This window comes from Pelodiscus sinensis, chromosome 5, assembly GCF_052426305.1.
Source record: "Pelodiscus sinensis isolate ZL-2025 chromosome 5, ASM5242630v1, whole genome shotgun sequence".
In the NCBI taxonomy this organism is placed as follows: Eukaryota; Metazoa; Chordata; order Testudines; family Trionychidae; genus Pelodiscus; species Pelodiscus sinensis.
This window is the reverse complement of record NC_143056.1, coordinates 110,268,246-110,290,494: the sequence shown is the minus strand read 5'-3', so window position 1 is coordinate 110,290,494 and position 22,249 is coordinate 110,268,246. Positions and strand designations below refer to the sequence as shown.

Below are 22,249 nucleotides of genomic sequence, written 5' to 3'. Positions count from 1 at the left end.
TGGCTTTTTTGAATGAAATGGTTAGTTTTCAATAGTTCTCTCTATTGTCTCCTTATAGAATAATTACCATTTGTAAAAAATGGTGGAACAGTCTACTTATGCTTTAGCTTAATTCCTTGCCAGCAATTACTAAAATGGAATCTTAGCTGAGGAAGAAAAAAAAATCAATATTCTGCAGAGACAAGCTTTATTTGTAGTGCTGAATTCTGAAAAGAAAATGTTACATTTTTGAATGAAAGAGCTAATGAAATTGTAACCAATTAACAAACGAATTTAATAACTTGTATATAAAGTTCAAGAAAAAGCCAAAGCCCTCTATGGAAAAACAGCTAGACATTCATTCATTTTAATAGTGTGAAAAGTCTGTGGCATGTACCAAAGAATCATCCTTTCAAAATCAAGTGGAGTAAAATTTCTACAGTCGAATTAACAAAAGATATAAGACAGGGTTGGGCAAAAGATGATCTGCGGGCTGGATCCAGACCACAACAGTCTCAGCCAACTCCTTGCCTGCCTCACCCCACCGCTCAGCATTCAGGGTCACGTGTGTGTTTCTGAATACTGAGGGCCAGTAGGCAGGGGAGACAGGCTTCTCTTGGTGCTCCCTCCCCCAGGAGTTCCTATTGGCTGGTTTTGGCCAATAGCAGTGCCTATTCGCAGGACAGGCAGCATGTGAAGTGCCCTTCCTCCTTCAGGCTTCAAGCATTCAGTTCAGAGCAGTAAACATGGCTCCTGCAGGTCCCCTGAGCACATACAGGGGCTGGAAGGCAGGGACCCTGGCTAAGGAACCTGCTGGGCTGCTGGCTGGCTGGCAAGTTCTCCCAGCCAGAACCTGTTTCTGGCATCCCAGCCTCTCCCTCTTTCCAACCCTCTGCTCCCCTACTCCTTGACCATGTAACCCAAACTTTCTGCACCCCTGCTCCAGCCCTCAAACACCGTCACAAACACTGCATCTCCTCCTACACCATTCCTCAGGTTACAACACCCTCCCAGAACTTGCACCCCAATCTGCTATCCCTAGTCACAGCCTAAATCTGTCCCTGGCACAACCCAAATCCCTGCACCCCCTTCTGCATTCCGTTCCATTGCCCCCAGGTCACAATCTCCTACTTTACCCAAACTCCCTCCCAGGTCTCTCACCCCAATTCCTTACCCCAACCTCCCTTCTGCACCCAAACTCCATCCCAAACCTCCACACCTCCTCCATTAATATAATGGAAGAGTGCGGCCCTTGACCACTTGCCAAATTCTTAGAGTGACACCCACCAAAAAATTATTGCCCACCCCTGATATAATGCAATCTACAATGGATTTTTTTTAAATTGGGCTTGTCCCATAATTTACCTCTAAATTGTACAAGGAGGCTTGAAAGATTATTTATGTTGTAAAGTTCAAACACTAGAAGATTTACCCGGCATTGCTCGGGTCCTTAAATGAATTTTTGTTTTTTTGAAAATAAAATGAAAATTTACATGTTTCTTTTGAATCATTGTTCTGGGATAGGGCTGGGGAGGATGGGTTCAGAACATAGGCTGTCCCGGTGAGAGAGGACTACCTCACCACATCAGGCCTGGTGAGTAGCACCTGTCCATGGCTGCTGCAGCTTCAGCAGGTACAGCTGGGGGAAGGGTGCATGTACTTCATCTGGGGCAGGTCCAACTTCATCTGCCCTGTGCTCTCCAGTCAGAGTGAGGAATACAGCAAAGAGAAAGTTACTCACCTTGTTCAGTAACAATGGTTCTTGGAAATGTGTCTCTCTGTTAGTGCTCCACTTTAGGTGCTAGCGTGTCCTTGTGCCAATCAGAGATTTTTGATAGCAGTGCCCTGCTGTGCCATGTGTGCACAGTGGCACCGTCTTGTGTTATTGATGCCCTCTGACTGCGCATGCAGCACCTCTGTTCCTTCTCTACCTTGGCTATAGCGCCGAGGAGGCTCAAAAGTAGCGGAGAAGGGAGGGTAGTGGAGCACCCACAGGGGGACACATCTCAAAGTACCATTGTTACTGCACAAGGTGAGTAACTTTCTCTTCTTTTTTGAGTGATGTTCCTGTGGGTGTTCCACTTTAGGTGACTAAAGAGCAGTGTCCAGCTGAGGAGGTGAGCTTTGAAGCCTCATTCCAGATATAGTAGATAGTACTGCCTGTTCCACAGATGTAGTTGGGATCGGGCCAGATGTTATAGTGTCCGGCAAATGTGTTCTCTGATGATCACACTGCCACTCTGCAAATGTTTGTGAGGGAGATGCTATTGAGAAATGCTATCGATGCTACCGATCTGGTGAAGTGAGCTGTGATGGTCGCAAGTGGTTGGTTGTTGTGAATGGTGTAGCAGATATGGATACATGAAGAGATCCACTTTGATAACCTTTGAGAGAAAACTGATTATCCTTTACATCTTTCTGCAATGTAAACAGAGAGACTCGGGGATTTTCTCCAAGGCTTTGTCATGTTGAGGTAGAAAGCGATGGCTCATCGGACATCCAGAACATGCCAGGAGGCTTGAAGCACATTCTCATGCAATTTTAGAAAGAAAGCAGGTAAGTTTATCGGTTCATTTATATGAAAAGAAGTTGGGACTTTCGGGAAGAACTTGGGGTGGGGTCTTAATGTCACCTTGTCCTTACAGAAGGGGGGTTAGGTCATCTGAGCTGCTATTTCACCCATACGTGTACTTAATGTTATTGCTACGAGACAGACTACCTTCATAGACACAGACAGAGGTTCGTGGAATGTTACAACTGCTGCTGTGTGGACTCTTTTATCGAGCTCATGGCAGGCCTGATTTTTTCAGTTGAAGAAGGTAGTCCAATATGATTGATAAAGGCACATGAGAGGACTGTGCTTGTGTTGGACCCATTCTGAGAACCTCTTCCACTTACAAGTGTAAGTTCTCATGGTGGAAGATGATCAGTTATTTATTAATATATGTATCACTCTATTTGAACAGGAGGTTTCAGCATCATAGAGCCATGAAAGAGCCAGGCCTTGAGATGGAGAGTTCTTGGATCCAGGTGGTGTGTGCGACTGTAATGTTGGGAGAAAAGACTGGACCACCATGGAAACGTGGGGGCTGCCGACAGCTAATCGATTGAGGTACAGAAACCAAAACTGTTAACCATGTGGGTTCTACCAGTCTGACTTGTGCTCGGTCCTGGCAAATGTTTTGGATCACCAGTGGAATAAGTGGTAAAGGTGGGAAGGCGTAGATAAGTGGGGCTTCCCATTTCAGAAGGAAGGCATCACCCAGGGATCCCTTGTCAAGGCCTGCTCTAGATCAAAAAAGGTTGTGACAGGTCATAAAAAGATCTATGTAGAGATAACCCTACTTTAGAAACATCTCATGGAGGGATATCGTGTTTAACACCTATTTGTGTTGGTCTGAGAAGATGTGGCTCAGGTTGTTTGCTGTGATGTTGAGGACCCCCAGAAGAAAGGTGTCCGTGGGGTTATGTGGTGATGTATGCATTAGTTCCATAATTTGATAGCTTCAGCACACAGGCAGTTGGATCGTGCTACCCCTTGGGGTTGATATAGTGCATATACATCGTGTTGTCCATAAATATATGGACTGTCCTGTTCTGAATGTGGGTTACAAAGTGTTGGTATGCATATCATACCGTTGGTTGATATGCAACTTAGTCTCTTGAAGAGACCATTTGCCCTACACTGTATACGAGTCTAGGTGTACTCCTCACCCCATGAGGGAGGCATCCGTAGTTATAGTAGCTGTTAGAGGAGGTTGTTGGAAAGGAACTCCTTGGAGCACATTGTGTGGCTGCGTCTACCATTGGAGGGACAAGAATGTTCTGGGGAATGGGAGCCATCTTGTTTAGAGGGTCCCTAGAAGAAATATAGACCGTTGTCAACCAGGCTTGGAGGCACCTTATCTGAAGTCTGGCAAACTGTACTACATATGGCTGAATGTAGTGCCTTGCACGTTCAAAAGCTTCAGAGGGGTAGCCGAGTTAGTCTAACTGAAAAAAAAACAAACAACGGATAGTCTAGCAGCACCTTAAAGACTAACAAAATACATAGATGGTATCACGAACTTTCGTGGTAACAACTCACTTCTTCAGATGACTGGAGTATTAGAAGTCTAGATCCAAGAATAAATAAGGGAAGGCGGGGAAAAAAGAAAAAAAAAAGAAAAAAAATAGTGAATTGGATTGTTCAAGTTATAAGAGGCTAATAAGAACAATTTGCACCTCTATAAGTACCCATTGTTTGTTTGGTTGGTTAAATCATTAGTGTGCAAGCCAATCAATATCTTTATTCATTCTTCCCTGATAGGAATCAAACCTGTAAATGAAGTTAAGTTCCAACCCTTCCCTGTGTATTTGGCTTGTGGAATTGGCCAGGAATCAAACCTGTAAATGAAGTTAAGTTCCAACCCTTCCCTGTGTATTTGGCTTGTGGAATTGGCCTGAAACAACACTGTGACTTTGAGATCCATTAATGATTACCCTGTTTTGAATAATTTGTATGATCATAGTCCGCGAATAGTGCGGAATAATAGGCTACACAGAGTTATAGCATTGCCAACGAATATACTTTTCTTCCTAATATATTTAGGTGCTTGTGATCCTTATTTTGGGCACTGGAAAACGCTGGGTATTTTTACCTCTGATATACCACATCAACTACCAAAGAATTAGGTGGGTGGTGAGAAAAAAGAAAGTCCATGTCTTTCACCAGCATAAAATATTTCCTGTCCGCTCTTTTATTTGTGGCAGTCACGGACTCCTGTGTCTGCCATGTGGTGTCGGCAGCCTCTAGTATTGCCCCATCCATCAGAAGGGTAATCTTCGATGATGTAAATGGTTGTAAAATTCTCAACAGTTTATACTGTTTCTCTTGGACTTCCTGGAGAGTTATTTCTTGAGCGGTAGCAATGTGCTTAAACAGCTTCTAGAACTGTTTGAGGTCATCTTCTGGAGCGGGGGTGGTGGAGATGATGGTCTCATCCAGAGATGAGGATGAATTGTGGACAGGGGACCTCTGTTCCTCCTCCTCCTGAGATGTCGGTTGTTCAGGAGGAATAGGATTGGTCTCCTGAGGCTGATGTGGGGGAGATCTAATAGGTCTCCTTGCTGGTGTTAAGGATGCCGTATACTGGCTTCTATGTGAGGACCATGCACCCCAAGGTGGCCAGTGTCCCGAGTACAGTGTTTGTGGGTAAGGCCAATGTCAGACATATAATCCGGGCAAAGGCAGTGGGTAGGTGGTTCTGGTGTGTTGTGACTCCCAGGGGAGCACCTTTGGCTGGGCGAAAAGTGCTGTGATGCTGTGTCTAGAGTCTTTGTGGTCATCATCACTGCCGTGGGTCTTGTACCTCAGTTCTGGCTGTGCATGCTTATGTGTGGAGCCATCTTTCCCTGGCACGGTGCCAAAGGTGCTGGGCTTATCGACTGTACTGGCATTTCTTGTGGTAGACCCTGGAGGTAGTGATCTGACAGGAGATGTTTTGGCCTCTGAAGTTGCCTTCTCTGATGAAGAAGAGGGACATTTCTTTGATAAGATGGAAGGTTTGTTCCTGTCTGAGTTCTTTTCAGAGGGTGAGGGCTCTCATGAGGTGGCTGAAGGACCTTTCATAAAAGTAGGTCTTAAGGTGTTTTTTTCTGACCCGCCTTGGCCATGCTCTAAGGGTAGAGCAGTGTGGGCATTTCTGAGAGAGATGGCCTTTCTCCCAGACATTTTATACATGATGAATGTCCGTTGGAGACCAGCATTGGATCTCTTCATGAATCTCACCTCTTGAAGCCTGGGGAGCCAGGCATAATGAAGAGGATGACTACAAAGGCAGGAAAACACTTTCGTTTTTTTTTTTTTTTTTTGATAAACAGAAAATAGAAGTTGAAAAAACTTGGAAGGTGAGGAAACTCAACTAATTAATTATTTTTTGTTATAGATCGAAAGCAAGGGTAACTCTGCTGGAGCTCCATGTACTGCCAAGGATGGTGGAAAAGGAACTGAGGCGCCGCACTACACATGCAGTCAATGAACACCTATGACACGAGATAGTGCTACTGTGCACGCGTGGCATGGCGGGATCCTGCTATCAAAAATCTCTGATCACCGGCACAAGAAAGCACTAGCACCTAAAGTGGAAAACCACAGTGCACATCACTTGAATAACTGCACTTTCCCCTCGCTCCCTGACACAGGGGAAGATCCAGCAATATTCCCATATGAATCCGAGGGATGGGAGAGGGGGAACCCAAAGGGCACCTGGGAGGTGGGAGGCTCAGGGTCGGGTCAGTCCCAGATGGGGGCACGCCCCCAGCCACTTTCACCTGTCTGATGATTCAGTCTCTTTTCTGTGTGGTTTTCTGAGAGGCAATCCCATTCCAGGTACATCTCATTTTCTTGGCACAACTGAACCCTTACTTTGCTTTAAGTTATGCTAAGAGGAAGCTGAATACTGAATTTGGTGGTTCTAGATCTTACTGTTTAAGAGTAGTACTTGAACAAAAAGACACACACACAGACAAACTCAAATATATAGTAGATATCCAGTCACCTTAGTTTTGCTTGAGGTCTCTAAGGGTTCCCCACAAGCATGTGAACTGTGAGTTCTAACAACTTAACTAAAGGGTTAGGATGCTGAATTTTCAACAAAGACTTACCTCACCAAGTTCAGTCAATGTAAATAGGTTAAAGAAAAACAAAGTTTTAAACAGTCTGTGACCTGTGACATATCAACCAATAGAAACGTGATGGCTAAATTTATAGATGGCAGCACAGTGCTCTGATTCTTGCAACATGTAGTCAGATTTTCTGAAAACCTGGTATTTCAAGGATACACATATTGCACCTTCATGATGAACTTCATGTGCTCAAACAGTGCACTCAACTAGATGACTATTTTTTGCAGTGTAGTGTCCTCCTGGCACCCTTCTCCTGATCCTTCCCCACTGAAGTGAAAGACTGGCAGCAAAGATATGCTTTTGTGATGACAGCAGCAGGTTTGACAATAGTAAGCTTCTAGAATGTTTCCCCACTGTCTGCTCTGTTAGAGCCTTTCACTGTCATGTGAAGCTACGCACCATCCACAATGTGGATGCGGATTGCTTTTCACTATAGCGTGTAACTACACATACCTCTTATCTCACCACCAGTACTGTGCAATGTAGATGTACTTTAAGATTTGGAATGAAAATATTCTGAATTAAATTAATATCTTTAAACAAATTATATATATATATATATATTATATACACACACACACACACACACACACACACACACACACAATTATATCTGTATACACTATATACAGTAGACTTCCGATAATCCAGCACCTTTGGGACCCAGGTGGTGCCGGATTATCAGAAATGCCGGACTATCAGGTGGTACTCTGGCAGGGGCGGGTCTCGTTGGAGGGGAACAGCCGCAAGGAGGGGGGTAGGGGAGGGGGCAGGGGTGTGCCAAACCCTCCCTCCTGCTGCAGGGAGGCAAAGCCTGCAAGTGGCAGAACAAGAGAGGGAGGGAGAGGCAGGCAGCTGTTTCAATAAGTTCTAATCAATTGCACTGCCCCAGCAACAGGCTCGCAATCTACCTTTCCTCTCTACTGCCTGGAGGAGGGAGGGGGGAGGGAGAGTAGGGGGTCGGCGGGCAGGGGGATTCTGAACCCTCCCTCCTGCCGCAGGGAGGCAGATTGCGAGCCTGTTGCCAGGGCAGTGCAATTGATTAGAACTTATTGAAACGGCTGCCTGCCTCTCCCTCCCTCTCTTGTTCTGCCGCTTGCAGGCTTTACCTCCCTGCAGCAGGAGGGAGGGTTTGGCACACCCTCTGCCCCTCCCCCACTGGCCCCTACCTTCCCCTGCCCCCCCTCCTCCAGGCAGTAGAGAGGAAAGGTAGATTGCGAGCCTGTTGCCGGGGCAGTGCAATTGATTAGAACTTATTGAAACAGCTGCCTGCCTCTCCCTCCCTCTCTTGTTCTGCCGCTTGCAGGCTTTGCCTCCCTGCAGCAGGAGGGAGGGTCTGGCAAAGCTATCGTGAGACACAGCAAACCCGATTTACTTCCTCTCTCTCTCCAGTTGATTTCCATTTCTTTCACACAACTTAGACAACCTCGAGTTTACCATCATTTCTATTATGTCACAATTTGGAGCAGAATATGGTCATTGATTCAGAGCTTAAATAATACCCAGGAAATGAGCCCAAGATGATGTCCATAATGGAACAGCAGCAAAGTTTTGATTCATTCTTTTGTAAATCTTAGATCATTTAATGCTCTCATGGTCATAAAAACAGAGTTTAGCCTTCTGGGCAGGGACCATCAATTCCTCTGTTTGCATAGCACAATGGGTCCCTATTCTTGGTATGCATGCACCCTCAGATATTGGAACAGTTAGGCCCATGACTGCATCCCAGCTGCCCTCGCACCTGCCATATCTTCAAGGGCAAACAACCACCTCTCAAGCTCCTTTACCAATTGGAATCCAGATCCATTTGATCCAAACACCTCGAAGAACACATTGGCCTGGAAAGTAACAGTTTTTTCTTAAGTGATTGCCTATATGTATTTCACTCTATGCTTCCTAACCAATGTTCATGTGCTAGGAGGTGAGTAATCAGAGTCCCAGACAAACAACAAATAAATAATTTCTTTGCCAAAGTAAGTGTCAGTCTGCAACCCTCCCCAATAACAGTGTTTTATGAACATATGAATTGAATATAGATGGTGCTCTACAAATTTCAGAGTTGTGGATATTTCTGAAGGAAACTATAGATCCATCCTGAGCTTTACTAGAGTAAGCTTTTATCTGACTAGGGGGGTTGGCCTTTCACTATCTGATAACATAGTCTGATGTATTCTGTAATGCATTTGATAATTTCTAGGAAGAAATTATTTTCCACTTGACTCTTTCAGTATAGGCTATAAATAACCTTGAAGAGACTAAATGATTTTAGCTAAAGAAAAGTAATGACATTTTCTTTCAGAATCACTAGTATGAGGTTCAGAAAGAAAACAGGTAAATGAATGTTCTGATTAATAAGGAAGTCAGATACAACTTTATGAAGGAATCTTGGATGTGGCCCGAGACCTCATTTCTATGAAAGATGATGTGTAGTTGACCTGCCATTAAAGCTTGAATTTCTTTCACCCACAAGCAGAAATGATGGCAATCAAAAACAGTGCTTTCATGCAAAGATGATGCAACAAACATTAGCTAATGATTCAAATGTGAAATCCCATTAGACTTGCTAATATTGCGTTAAGATAACATTCAAGGGTGAGGGGGTTTTCTAACTGTAGGGAATAAATGCATAAACTCCTTCAGAAACACTATAGGGTATAAAAATATTGTGCAATTTTGAATTTGTGGATGTCAGACAGATATACCTGCTAGGTGTACTTTCATAGAACTAATTAAAAAAAAGGCAGATCATTTTAGTGAAAACAACAAATGGAGTGTCTATTAAGAAGGCTGAGACATAATGTTGTTTGTCCAAATTAGGAATTGTTTCTGTTTGGCATTGTAACCCTTAAGGGACTCCTTCCTACTATTTATCAAAATATTTTGGACATATTTGGAGCAAGATATCTTAACATCAATTAAGCAGTTAGCAGCCAAGCTTTAAGATGCAGAGATTATGGGCCTAGATGAAGGGTCATTCTAATGTCTTCAGAGATCAAATCTGAGACTAGTGGAAGCATTACTGAAGTCTGTACAACAGCCTCAGTAGCACTGGGAACCAAAATTATCTGGATCAATCTGGTGTTTTTAATGTCAACATTGCTGCAACTTGCTTGTGTTTTCTCAGAGTAGATGATATTGAAAAAATTGGTGGGGAAGCATATATCAGGCCCTTTTATCAGAGTTGGGAAAAATGGCAGTGGTTTGCTAGGGTTAGCCTCTGGTGGACTGCAGCCGCTATATTTACCTGCGCTTCCGCAGGTATGGGCGATTGCAGCTCCCATTGGTCACACATCATTGTTCTTGGCCAATGGGAGCTGCAGGAAGCAGCGCAGACTGGGATACCACTCAGTGTATTGTCTCTATGTGCTGGCAAAAAAACCCTATCCCTCAACATTTGGACTGATACAGATAACAGAAAAGAGAATTTGTTATGAATCAACACTGGTATAGAGTACAATCACTTCATATATAAATTAAAATAGAATCTATTGTTTATAGTTCAAAAGCAAACTAAGTAGTAGAACATGTTCCTTTCATCTTTATGAAACACAGTTAAAAATGAGATATATTACTGTTATTAAGGGGATTTTTTGGAAGTACTCACTTGTCAAAAACAAAAATTTAGAACAAAAACCTCTTTCTAAAACAAAACATTCTTCTTCGATGTCTTGCTGGACAAAGTACATACTCAAAATAACAATCTGATCCCACTTTCTTCATAGATCTATAGGACAACTGTAAGGGTAATAAAGTAATATGTAGGAGGTACAAATACATATAATTAACCAACTTAAAAGTATCTTATTTTTTCCTTTTTTTTTCAATTTTTCATCCCTTTTTCATCCATAATACTATTTTTCCTTTTATTATTCCTGTCTTCTATTTGTTTTCTTACTATCTCTCATCTTTCCTTTTGTTGTACATTTCAGCTTATTTGAAAAGCATCTTCCTTCCTTTTAGTTTCTCATATTCATCTTCATTTTTAGATAGCAAAGAATCTTCGTTCTCTCTCATGTTATGTTCTCCTCTTAGCAACCCCTCACCCTGCACTTCAAACTCCCTGATTAGTTTACATTTAAAAAGCTACCTATACAACACAAAAGAATAAAAACTAAGAAATTTTGTTTTGAAATAATGACAAAGAGCACCACTGACAAACGTAAAGTTTCAAAAAAATGAATAGGCACTCAGGGGGCAGCAACGCTCTGTCCCCAGGATGCATACAGTGCGTTTTCTAGGGGTGGAGTGTGGGTGGGGCCAGGCTGGCAGTTTGGGAAGACAATGCCTTCTCCTGCCTAGCATACAAGCCACCCATGCTCTTAGACTTGGTTGCAGTTATTTATTTTATTGTTTACAAGTTTGTCACTTAAAATGATTTTATACACACCCAAAGAAACCAGTGGGGGATTTTTCAGGTTAAAAGGTATTATAAAGGTAATTGTAAATTAATTTCCCTTCTCACCTCTTAAGCGAAAAGAATGATATTATGAAATGAGGCAACCAACTCCTACACAAAAAGATTTGCAGGGTAAAATGTATGTTAATTATTTGTCTTGCATATAAAAAAAAACTGGACATATTAATGTTAGCTTTCCAGTAAAACATTTCCTACCTGAGGTGCATTTGTAGCCACTAGAAAAGCATTTGTACGACCTGGATGATCATAATCATGCATGGCAGCTGCTACATACAGAGCCATCAACTCCAGGGCAGGAATGTTTGATGCCATGCTTCCATAGTTGTCATCAACAATGGAGCAGCTCTTTGAAGAAACATAACTGACTCGACCAGGGGTAATTTCACTATCTGCATCTAGGCAAAATGAAAACATCAAAACACAATGTTATTCAGGAATTAACTTTTTCATTACTATTTTCAGAATTATAATTCATTATACCACACATTCTATGAACTATATTAAAATTAAAATTCTGAACCATCCTTGTAATTTTGGAATAAATTTTAGTTAATATTAATTACTTTTCTAAACAGGCAATTCAGGAATGATTCTGATGTTGCTAACTTTAGAAAAGTGATGTAATCACCCTAATACAGCTTCTCAAGAAACAAAGAGTCATCATTTCCAACTCTTGCATGGATGCAAAAATTTTAGCTATCACAAGATGTTGGGAGAGTGGGTGAAGAGAGACACACCTCAACACAATGCTCTGTAATCTACAAACTGCTGCACTAAATTGGAAGCCCAGAATCCCCAACACTTCTAGACTACTGCTAATGTTTATGTGCTCTTTGCAATCATTATTATGAGGCAAGCTCTCATGCTTCAATAGTGGGAAGTAACTATCATTCACTTATTTCCAAAGTAACATAAATGAGAGCTTGTACTGAATCACTTCTGCCAGAGCCAAGCCGGATTTACTTTTCCACATAAACTTTCAAAAGGCAGGTGGAAAAATAGATACTTCTGTAATCAACTTATATAAACCATGGTTCTGTTTAGCTAGACTACATTCAGAGGCTTATGACTCTGCTACTACTTCTGTTACAAGAGATCTGATTCTTTAGTTGATGTGGTAGAAGCTCATGTTTGCACATGCAGGATCAATCACCTCATATGATCCATGCAGAGGTGTTGTTATATTTGGCTAAATTGTCTGTAACCACCAGATTATAATCTGCTCTGAGACAGTAGTTAAATGTACACTGACACCAAGAGTGCCACTTCAGTCTCAGACACTTGTAAGACCCAAAGGCAATGTGTTTGCTGCATCTCCCTGTATGCGATGATCCACATAAACAATAATAGCATGCCCTCTCTCTTACCAGTTATACCACCTTTCCTACAGCTGAAGATTTTCTCTGTGGGGATTGGAAGTTTGTAGGTTTAAATCCTTTTAATGACCCAGCAGGGGGTGAAAAATATACATATATGTATAAAAGTTAGTTTAAAGGTCACTGAAATAATTGTAGAAATTTATAGTTGTTTCATAGTACAATATAATCACATTGGAAAGCATATTTACACATTAATTGAGATGTTGCACTTTTACTGTTTATATTTTTGTTAAAGGGAGCCCCTTCTTTAAGAACAGTGTGTAGCAGTTTGCTTGATATTGAGAGCAACATGTAGGAAATTTTGCATATGTGCTGAATGGAATACCCTGAATATCATTAACAAAAAAAGGCACAGCAATAAACATCTTTCCAAAAAGCAAGCTTCATTCTCAAGTAGTGTAATGTTAGTGATTGAGACAGATTGGGACATTGGTGATGAGGTATGGAGCTTTTCAATGGTAGATCACCAGTTTGAATCTTGTCCAACTAAGCAGGGATTAAAAGTTGTTCCCATCAAGAAAATATGTTACGGTCCCCCCTGCATATATTAGAGGAGTTGGGCCAGTGTCAGTTTCGGCTTCCACATCGCTAATTTATTAGGTTTTATACTAGATCTAAGATCCTGGGGCAAGCACTTTCTTGGAGGCTACATCTAGACTGCAAACCTCTTTCGAAAGAGTCTTTTTTGAAAAATACTTTCGAAAAAGCCTCTTTCGAAAAAGAGCTTTTAGACTACAACCAGTACTTTCGAAAAAGCAAGCCGCTTTTTCAAAAGAAAGCACCCAGGCAGTCTGGATGCTCTCTTTCAAAAAAGCACAGTTTGCATTACATATAGCGCCCTTTTTTCAAAAGAGCACCTTCGAAAAAAGGTGTTATTCCTCATAAAACGAGGTTTTCCACAGTTGAAAAAACTGCTGCGTACTTTCGATTTACTTTCAAAAGAACGTGGCAGTAGTCTAGATGCAGGAGAAGTTTTTTCGAAAAAAGGCCACTTTTTTCGAAAAAACCCTGTAGTCTAAACACACCCTGACTTTGCGTTTGTTCAGTCCTACTGAGACATCATATAGTTTTTTACAACATTGTTTATAAATCATAAAGGAAAAGGTTGAGTGAGGTATCTTAATATGAAATAAAACAATGGTTTCCTTATTATCTCAGATTAGAAAAGCTCACAAAAATGGCAAGTCCATTTGGCTCAAGGCATGCAGAAAGCCAAAAAAATCCATCTTAACACTCCAAAATGGAATTTTTCTTTTTAAACGCCATTCTGGAATTTTTACTCATTTTAACATTATGGCTTTCTTCAAAATGAGCCTCTTTCGCAAAATCTCAGAAAATTGCAAAGAAACAGATCCACCCATTTTTTGACAAGCTCTACTATATACCATATAGAAATCTATAATTTTTTAAGAATGCATTAATTGCATTATTTAGCTATTTTTCAAGAATCTAAATAAAACTCTTAAGACCACTGTGAGTACAACTCTGCTTTTGAATTTAGTATACATATTTAACTGCATTGCGATCACATATACATCTATAGTAGAAATTCATTAGGAATATATGGAAATAATTATTTTAATCAGAATGCTGAAGTCTATGTACAGTACTTTCAGACACACAGATTGATGTTCTATGCTTTTACAAACTTGCCGAAGTGGCATTATTGTATTTTCCAACTAGCAACATTTAGACATCAGATCACTATAGCTGCTCATATTTTGATTACCACAACATCCATTGTTCTGATATCAGTATGCACAAAACACAATGCCATTAGTCAGATGTATTTGAAAATATAAGTTCCAAATCTACTCTACCCAATGGCTGAAACTTCGCAACACAGGAAAAGAACCAGGACATAATCAGAGCTCGACAATTAAGGCAATCTATTCGCCCATGGTGAGTAGATTTTAGCCCAGCGTGGCCGTGCAGCACGGTCAGCGCATGCGCAGTGTGAAGTTCCGTGTGGCTGGCGAGCAGGGCTCGCCACTGCTTGGCGAGCCCTGGACATAATCAAGAGATGGACTAGCTAGCAGCAAGGAGAATATGATCTAGCAGTTAATAGAGGGAAAAACCAGAAGCCAGGACAAAATTCAGAAGAAATAAAGCCAACATTTATGACATTTAGTAAAATAAGAATAGGAGTGATGTATCTATGCCTGAATATAAGACTTGAGCTGAAAGACCAATACAGAAACTCCAACGATGGCAAACCACCCAGATTTCTTTGGTGTTACCATTCTGAATTCTTATTCAACTAAATAGGACTACTACAGACAGATTAGTGCAGACAGCATCTCCACCAGTAGGTGGTTTTCTATGTTTAGTTTAGTGTTATGATGTCTTGTATGTCATTATAGTGGGGGGGGGGGGGTTGAACAGGAAATTCTGTACTGCTAACATGTGCTGGAGTTGGTACCTTCAGTGTTTCACTAAATGCTTGGGATCTGAAAAGCAAGCCTTACAGAGCTATTTTCATGGTACAGCCAAGACTATAACATTAACAACTACTTATAAAGTTCAGTAATGCTAATTAAACAATTCCCTGCACCTTACATGTAGAATGCTCTCTCTTTAAATTGAAACTTGGAAGTGTGACATTCAGAGTGAGGTTTGTCGTACAAGGTGGGAAAACGTTTTATCTGTACAACCTTCTTGTTGAAACATGCTCTTTGGGACCACGGGATTATGCAAGACTTGGAGAACCACTGTTTCATAATCAGTTATCAGAAATGTTGCTCTAATTGCAACAAAGAGCAGTTGGATGGGGCAACATTTTTAACAAAGAGCTTTTTGCTTAAACAGATTCCAGATGATGCAGAATTTAATTGAGAACTTCATGGGCATCCAAGTCTTGGTTCAATAGTGATTCAAATTAGTACATGATAAAAGCCATCCTTTTAGAGAATCTTTGTTTGGAAATGGCCTGACCTTTAGAGTGAACTGCTATGGATATAAAGAGCCTAGGAAAACATCTAAATTGTTTTGTTTGCAGATTGAAGGCAATGGTGAGACAGATGTCTAAGGAATGGATATGAGTGGCATTGGCATCTGAATGAGGCTTCTGGCAAAAGACAGGTAAGTATAAAGGCTTGTTGATGTAGAACTGAGAGACCACTTTGGGAAGGAATTTTGGCAGAGGTCTGAGCACCACTTTGTCCTAATAAAACAACATAAAGGGAGAGTCGGCTAGGAGTGCAGTGAGTTCACTAACTCTTCTTGTCATCATGATGGTGTAATGGACAGGAGGAGTGCTGACCAGTGACTTAGGTAGCTAGCAAAGGTGGTGCCCAGGGGGCCGAAAGAACCAATCGAGATAAGAGGGTTGAAATTTGAATTGGATATAGGTTCTTTGCCTGCTTTCTTTGGATGGAAAAGTTAAACCAGGAGTTGAGAGATTGATTTAAATAGAATGATTTAAACCCAGGCTGGACTGCCAAGTGTCCAAGGAATTCAGGGCATGGAAAAGGACTGAACAAAGAGAAAATCAGAAGTAAGTAAAAGGGAAAAATGAATCTAGTTGCGTTCAAGGTAATTTTCTTTATTTTGTGGTTTGGTTTGAACTGCTCTGTGTGAATCTATGCCTCCCTTCCCCATTTACTACCTTGCATTGTGCCCAGAGACTTTTCTCTGTGCTTTATTTTTTTCCTTAGTGCTCTATAACAACTAGCAACCAAGTGTGCTTTATCAAGTTTATCCTTTGTTTTGTAATAAAATCACTTTTTTAAAGGTGATGATTTGATTCTTGTGTCCTGGAAGGTCTGTCTGTGTGCATCTGCGTGCCTCTGACTAAGGGTCAGCTACCAGAGACTGCAGCTTGTTTTTCTTTTTCCAAGCTCTTTTGGGGTAAAAGAGCTCATGGTACCCTGGGGGGTGATTTCAAGTGTTCACCCCTGGTTTTTAAAGGGGGAAAAAAAGCACTTGATGGTAGCAGAGTTTCCCCAAAATCTGTGGATTATGATTCTGGGGGGAAATTTTTGTAACCGGTGCCTGTAGAGGCATGGTGTTGAAGCTCTCTTGCAGGCCCTCACCTTCTGCATTCAGAGTGCCAAAGTGGGAAAAGCTTTGGCAGATGGCCACAAAGAAAGTGACTTTTACTGAGAGAAGTGAAAGTGAACAAGTCACCATTGGTTCAAAGTGATGATCAGTCAAGTTGGTAAAGAGAAGATTCAGAACCCAGAATTCAGAACCCAGAACTGTTGAATGCTTTGCAAAACTTTTTTGTAGTCAGGTGAGTAAAATGTGTGTGCCCATCTATTTGAGAACGCTCAATTGAGATAGCCACCAAGTGAATTTTCACTGATGAGTTTGAGAGGCTCTTCTTCAAGAAAAGAAGGTAATCTAGCACTTTCAGGAGCGGTGCTAAGCAAGGTGATAGTGTATTGTGAGTGTCCCAAATAATAAAACATTGTCATTTTTGAGGGCATGTTTTCCTGGTGCTCACTTTGTGACTGTTCATGATTAAGTGACGGACCTTTAAGAGTTGGATGTGATCTCCCTTGAAGGAGCCAGGCTTTGAGATGTAACCTCTGAAATGTCTGGGTGGAGAATTCAGCCCTTGTCCTCTGATAGGAGATTTGGGAGTTGTGCAAGATGAACCAAGGGGCGGGGGATTGCGGGGAGATGGAAGTGGGAGAGACATCTGCAATAGGTAAGGAAACCAGGCTTGTCCGGGCCATTCTGGTGCTACCAATATGACTTGGGCCTTGTACGGTTTTATTTTTGGGTGACCTGGTTGAGTAGTTGTAGGGGCGGAAACGTTTGTCCGCCCAATTGAACAACAGGGCGTCGGCCAGAGAGTTCTTGCCCAGACCTGCTCTGGAGCAGTACTTGGGGCATTTTGCATTGCGAAAGTGGTGAACAAGTCTATGTCTAGAAAGCCCCACTTCTGGGCTATGGTATGCAAGACTTGTGGATGGATCTTCCACTCATATTTCTGATGAAAGTTTCTGTTGAGATGGTCTGCCATCATATTTTGTTTTCCTAGGAGATAAGACTGCTGAGATGTTCATGTGATGCTCAATGTATCAATACCACAAGGCCGTGGCTTCCTTGAAAAAATGGTAAGACCTGGCTCCCCTTGGCGGTTTACAGAAAACATGCAAGCCATGTGGTCTGTGAGTATTCTCACTGATTTGTTGCGGATCAAGGGGAGGATATATTTGTGGGGTCTTCTTATAGTTCGGAGCTCCAGAATATTGATGTATAGTGCTGAATGACGGAGACCATCTTCCCATTCAGGTGTGTGCCCTACCCTTCCAAAGAAACAATAGAGCTAAGGATTGGAAATGTTGAGGTTGAAGTCTGGTTTGTGCTCGGATGCAATCCAGCCTTGTGCCTATGAATTCCACCTCCTGACTAGGAGTCAGGTGGGACTTCTGTGTATTTATCTGTAATCCCAGTGTGTTGAAAAAGATAAATCTCAGAACAGGTTGTATCTCCCTAAACTGGGACTCTCTGGTCTGGCTGGACCACGGATGTTCCTGGGCCACAGAGCCAAGGGACAGAGAAGTCTGGTGGTGGATGGGAGAGGGCAGTGCAGTGGGGAGCTCTGGACCCAGCAGCTGTATATTTCCAGCAACAGACAGGGAGCTCTGGCTCCAGCAGCAGCTGGGGAGATCCAGCCCCAGTGGTGGCTAGCGGGGCCTAGAAGAGCTAGGTAGCATTGATCAAGTGTGGGTTTGGGAGCTGTTGGCAGAGGGTCCAACCTGTATATAAATAGGACCATCAATTGTTCCGGACGATCTCATTTTTACATTGGAATCAGTAAGCAGAGCTCCATTTAAGTTAAATATTTTAATCTTAGGCATTTTTATTTTGAGCTGTTTAATTTACTAATTAAATAAAGAAATATTAACCTAATGTATTTCAATTACTAGAAGCATGCTGACTGTAGCAAAAGGAAAAAGCTTATCTCAGTGAAACAGTATGTTTGGCTAAAGAGCCAAGCCCATCAGCAACCATTCAATCAATTATCCTAAAATCAGGTATATACTGCTCGCAAATGGCATGTACTGTTACTGTATTATCTTTCAACTTTAAAATACTTAAGAGCTGTTAAGGGTTTTTTGGATTACTGTTCAATTTATATATTGTAATTATTCTAGATTGATTAAAATATCTTAACTCAAGATAGAAAAAAATTTATATTGATACATACCCATGTCACTTTGCATTATATGATCACCGTGAAGTTGCTGAAACCCAGGAATGGGCCGTGTTGTGAGATACCATACTGCATGAAGAACATCTGTGGCATGTACACGATTGTGATCTAAAAAGCAAAACAGTATTCATAAACTACAAGTTATTTATATTATTTTCTTTAATTATTATGGGAGAAGCTGGACTCCCATGTTTAATTGCTTAACAATTTCCATTTTAAAAGAGTCTTGTGACTTTTCATTGTTGGAGAAATTAACATCTCCATTGTTTGTAGCAGGCCTTTGAAACTTGGTAAGGAGAAAGCTTTGCAGCAGGGGTGGTTCACCAGGATTACCTGGCCCACTGCCACTATATTTACCTATACCTCCGCAAGTATGGGTGATTGTTCTTCTCACTGGCCGGGAATAGTGATACACGGCCAATGGGCACTGCGATCTCCTGTACTTGCAGAAACACAGGTAAATAACGTGGTGTGGCTAACCCTGGCAGACCGGAACTGGCCTGTGGGCAAGAATTTGCCCACCCCTGCTCTACAGGAATTCATTTTGCTTCTTCTATTAAATTCTATTCAGATCTGGCTGAACTATAAACTGTCAAATTTTCATGTTCCTTTTCTTGTTTGAGACAATTTTGGCAACATGCCAAAATAAAAATTGAGCACAAATATGCTAAATATTCAGGCCCACGTAGAAGGTATGTTTCACATTTACAATTTTTATATTTTTTAAACTACCATTTGAATTTTAAGATACATGAATCCATAAACATCACATTATTAAATATAACTAAGCAAAACAATTACCTATATTTAATTAACATTAAACCTCTGGACAAATGTTACCAAAAGCAAAAAATATAAAAAGGATGAAACAAGAACGGAGAGAGATAACTAGTGGTGTCACCCAAGGGTCAGTCCTGAGACCAATCCTAGTCAACTTACTTATAAATGATCTGGAGATGGTAGTAAACAGTGAGGGGGCAAAATCTGCAGAAGATAGAGCTTTAAAAGGATTTCCCCAAACTAGGAGGCTGGGCGACAAAATGGCAAATGAATTTTAATGCTGATAAATGCAAAGTAATGCACATTGGAAAAAATAATCCCAACTAGACATAAAATGATGGGGACTAATTTAGCTATAACCACTCAAGAAAGACATCTTAGAGTCATTGTAGATAGCTGTCTGAAAACATCCACTCAATGTACAGTGACAGTCAAAAAAGCAAACAGAAAGTTAGGAATCACTGAAAAGGGGATAGAGAATATGTTATTGCCTCCATGCTACGCCAAATCTTGAATACTCTGTACAGATGTTGTTGCCTCATCTTAAAGACATATTGGAAATGAAAATGTTCAGAAAAGGGCAACAAAAATGATTAGGGGTTTGAAACAGGTGCCATATAAAGAGAGATTTAAAAAACTGGGACTATTCAGCTTAGAAAAGAGGAAACTGAGGGCAGATATGATAGAGGTCTATAAAATAATGAGAGGTATGGAGTAAGTGAATAAGGAAAAATTATTTACTTGTTCCCAAAAGAACTAGGGGTCACCAAATGAAATTAATAGGTATCAGGTTTAAAACAAAAGTTTTTATTCACATAGCACATTGAACCTGTGGAACTCGTTGCCAGAGAAGATTGTAAAGACCCTAACTAGATAAATTCATGGAGGTTAGGTCAACTTAGCCAAAATGGGCAGAAACGATGTCCCTAGCTTCTGTTTGTCAGAGGCTGGAAATGGATGATAGGAGGTGGATCACTTGATGACTACCTGTTCTGTTCACTACTCTGGGGCATCTGGCACTGGCCACTGTCAGCAGACAGGGTACTGGGCTAGATGGACCTTTGGTCTGACCCAGTATGGCCATTCTTATGTTCAAAATGGTCCACCAACCACCTGTTTTCTTGGCAGTTAGGAAGTAGTTGGAATAAAATCCTCTCCCTTGAAATTCTGGAGGGACTGGTTCTTTTGCCCCTAAGCAGAGTAGTTTTTGTACCTCTGCTTGTAGAAAGGGCTCGTGAGAATGATCCTTGAAGAGAGTTGGCGAGGGGACACAGACAGGAAGGGGACTGTGTAGGCTGTATTGACAATCTCAAGGACCCGTCTGTCCAAAGTGTTGAGGTCTCACTGATGACAAAAGGGTTTCAGACGGTAATGGAAAATAGGCCTCGTACGCACTGGATCATTGGGGTGGTCGCTCAGACCCTTGACCACGTCTCCAAATTTGGTGCATGGATGTGGAAGGTTGATTGCTGGAAGGCTGATTGTGCTGCTCTCTCCTTCTGTTGGACCCTTGTTTGGATCTGTGATTGTATGACTTCTGTTGCTGTCTCTGGTAGTTGATATCTCTTGGCCTCTGATATGGAGCCTACCTGTGTCTCCAATTAGGTGGGGTGTACATTCCTCAGGTTTGCAGTGTAGTGTGGGAGTCCTTCACTGAATGGAAGACTTTGATGGTCTTGGCCACAAAAAGTTGGTTCCTGTCAAATGGGAGGTCTTCTACTTTGGTCTGCAGCTCCCTTGGGGCACCGTAAGATTGTAGCCAGGAAGCACTGTTCATAACTATCGCAATTGCTGTAGCCCTGGCCACTGTGTCAGCTATGTCCATAGATGCCTGAGGGACTGTTTGTGCTACAGATTGACCCTCCTTCATTATGGATTGGAACTGAGGCCTCTTTTTCTCTGGGAGGTCTTGCAGGAGCTCTTGTAGCCCAGCATAATTCGCATGGTCGTAATTAGCGTGGAGAGCGGTGTAGTTCGATATTCGGAATTGGAGGACGGAAGAGGAATAAACTTTTCTGCCAAAAATGCCTAACCTCTTGTGCTCCTTGTCCTATGGTGTGGTCTTATACTAGGATTGTCTAGATCTGCAATTGACTGAGTCCACAAACCATAAATTTGGTTGGGGGTTCAAAAAAGAAAATCCATTCAATTAACTGGGATGAAATATTTTCTGTGCTCTGCGATTGGTGGGATGGATAGAGGATGGTGTTTGCCTCTGATGGTTCCGTAATGGCTTCATTGATTAGTAATGCTACTTTGGAAGATGTTGCTGTTTGGAGTATCTTGAGTAATTTGTATTGGTTTTCTTGTACTTCCTGCAGCAAAATATCTGGGGACTGAGCTATCCATTTAAACAAGTCCTGAAACTACTTCAGGTTGTCTGCAGGTGGAGAGGATGATGAAGGAAAGGCAGCCTCATCTGAACAAGAGGAACACTGTGCCACCGAAGAGGAACTGTCCGAATCAGAGTAAGGTAAGTTGTCATCATCATCCATTGGCTCAGCCTGGGTTGTTACAGAACATGAGTGTGGAGGACGAGACAAAGAGGAGTGTGCAGTGGTAGCTGGAGAACGGGGTCACAGTATGCGGTGGTATAGATACCACAATTTCACATGATCGGTGCAAGGAACAGGAGCGGTATTAGTTCCCTGGCTCCCAAGGGGACCACTGGGGTTGGAACTGTTGAGGTGGATAGGGCCAGGGATGATTAAACCACAGCTATTGTAGAGGGAGAGGTGGTAGTCAGTGCCATGAGGAACACCAGGAAGTAACTGAGCCTGTTGGCGAGGAGTGCTGGAAAGAGAACTTCCTTTCCTGTCTGATGCTGTGCCCAGTGCGTGGTAAAGATGGTGTAGGTGA

The 22,249-nt window shown here is 41.8% G+C and overlaps 1 protein-coding gene and 2 long non-coding RNA genes across 5 annotated transcripts in view; 2 read left to right on the top strand and 1 right to left on the bottom strand.

Annotated features, from left to right (window-relative positions):
* PDE3B (phosphodiesterase 3B) overlaps window positions 1-22,249 on the bottom strand; it is a 264,706-nt gene that overhangs the window by 7,406 nt on the left and 235,051 nt on the right. For all 3 annotated transcript variants that reach the window (XM_089778646.1, XM_006126299.5, XM_089778647.1), the window contains 2 exons: window positions 18,605-18,718; window positions 11,258-11,457 (listed from right to left, as the gene is read on the bottom strand). In XM_089778646.1, coding sequence (XP_089634772.1) covers window positions 11,258-11,457; window positions 18,605-18,718 — 314 coding nt within the window. The remainder of the gene's footprint in view (window positions 1-11,257; window positions 11,458-18,604; window positions 18,719-22,249) is intronic.
* On the top strand, window positions 64-7,363 carry LOC142829227 (uncharacterized). Its single transcript, XR_012903648.2, has 3 exons — window positions 64-2,535; window positions 2,946-3,091; window positions 5,907-7,363. It is a non-coding gene; the product is annotated as an uncharacterized LOC142829227 (long non-coding RNA).
* LOC106732235 (uncharacterized) overlaps window positions 21,369-22,249 on the top strand; it is a 30,833-nt gene continuing 29,952 nt past the window's right edge. Inside the window, exon 1 of the long non-coding RNA XR_012903644.2 lies at window positions 21,369-21,863. This is a non-coding gene — a long non-coding RNA (uncharacterized LOC106732235). The remainder of the gene's footprint in view (window positions 21,864-22,249) is intronic.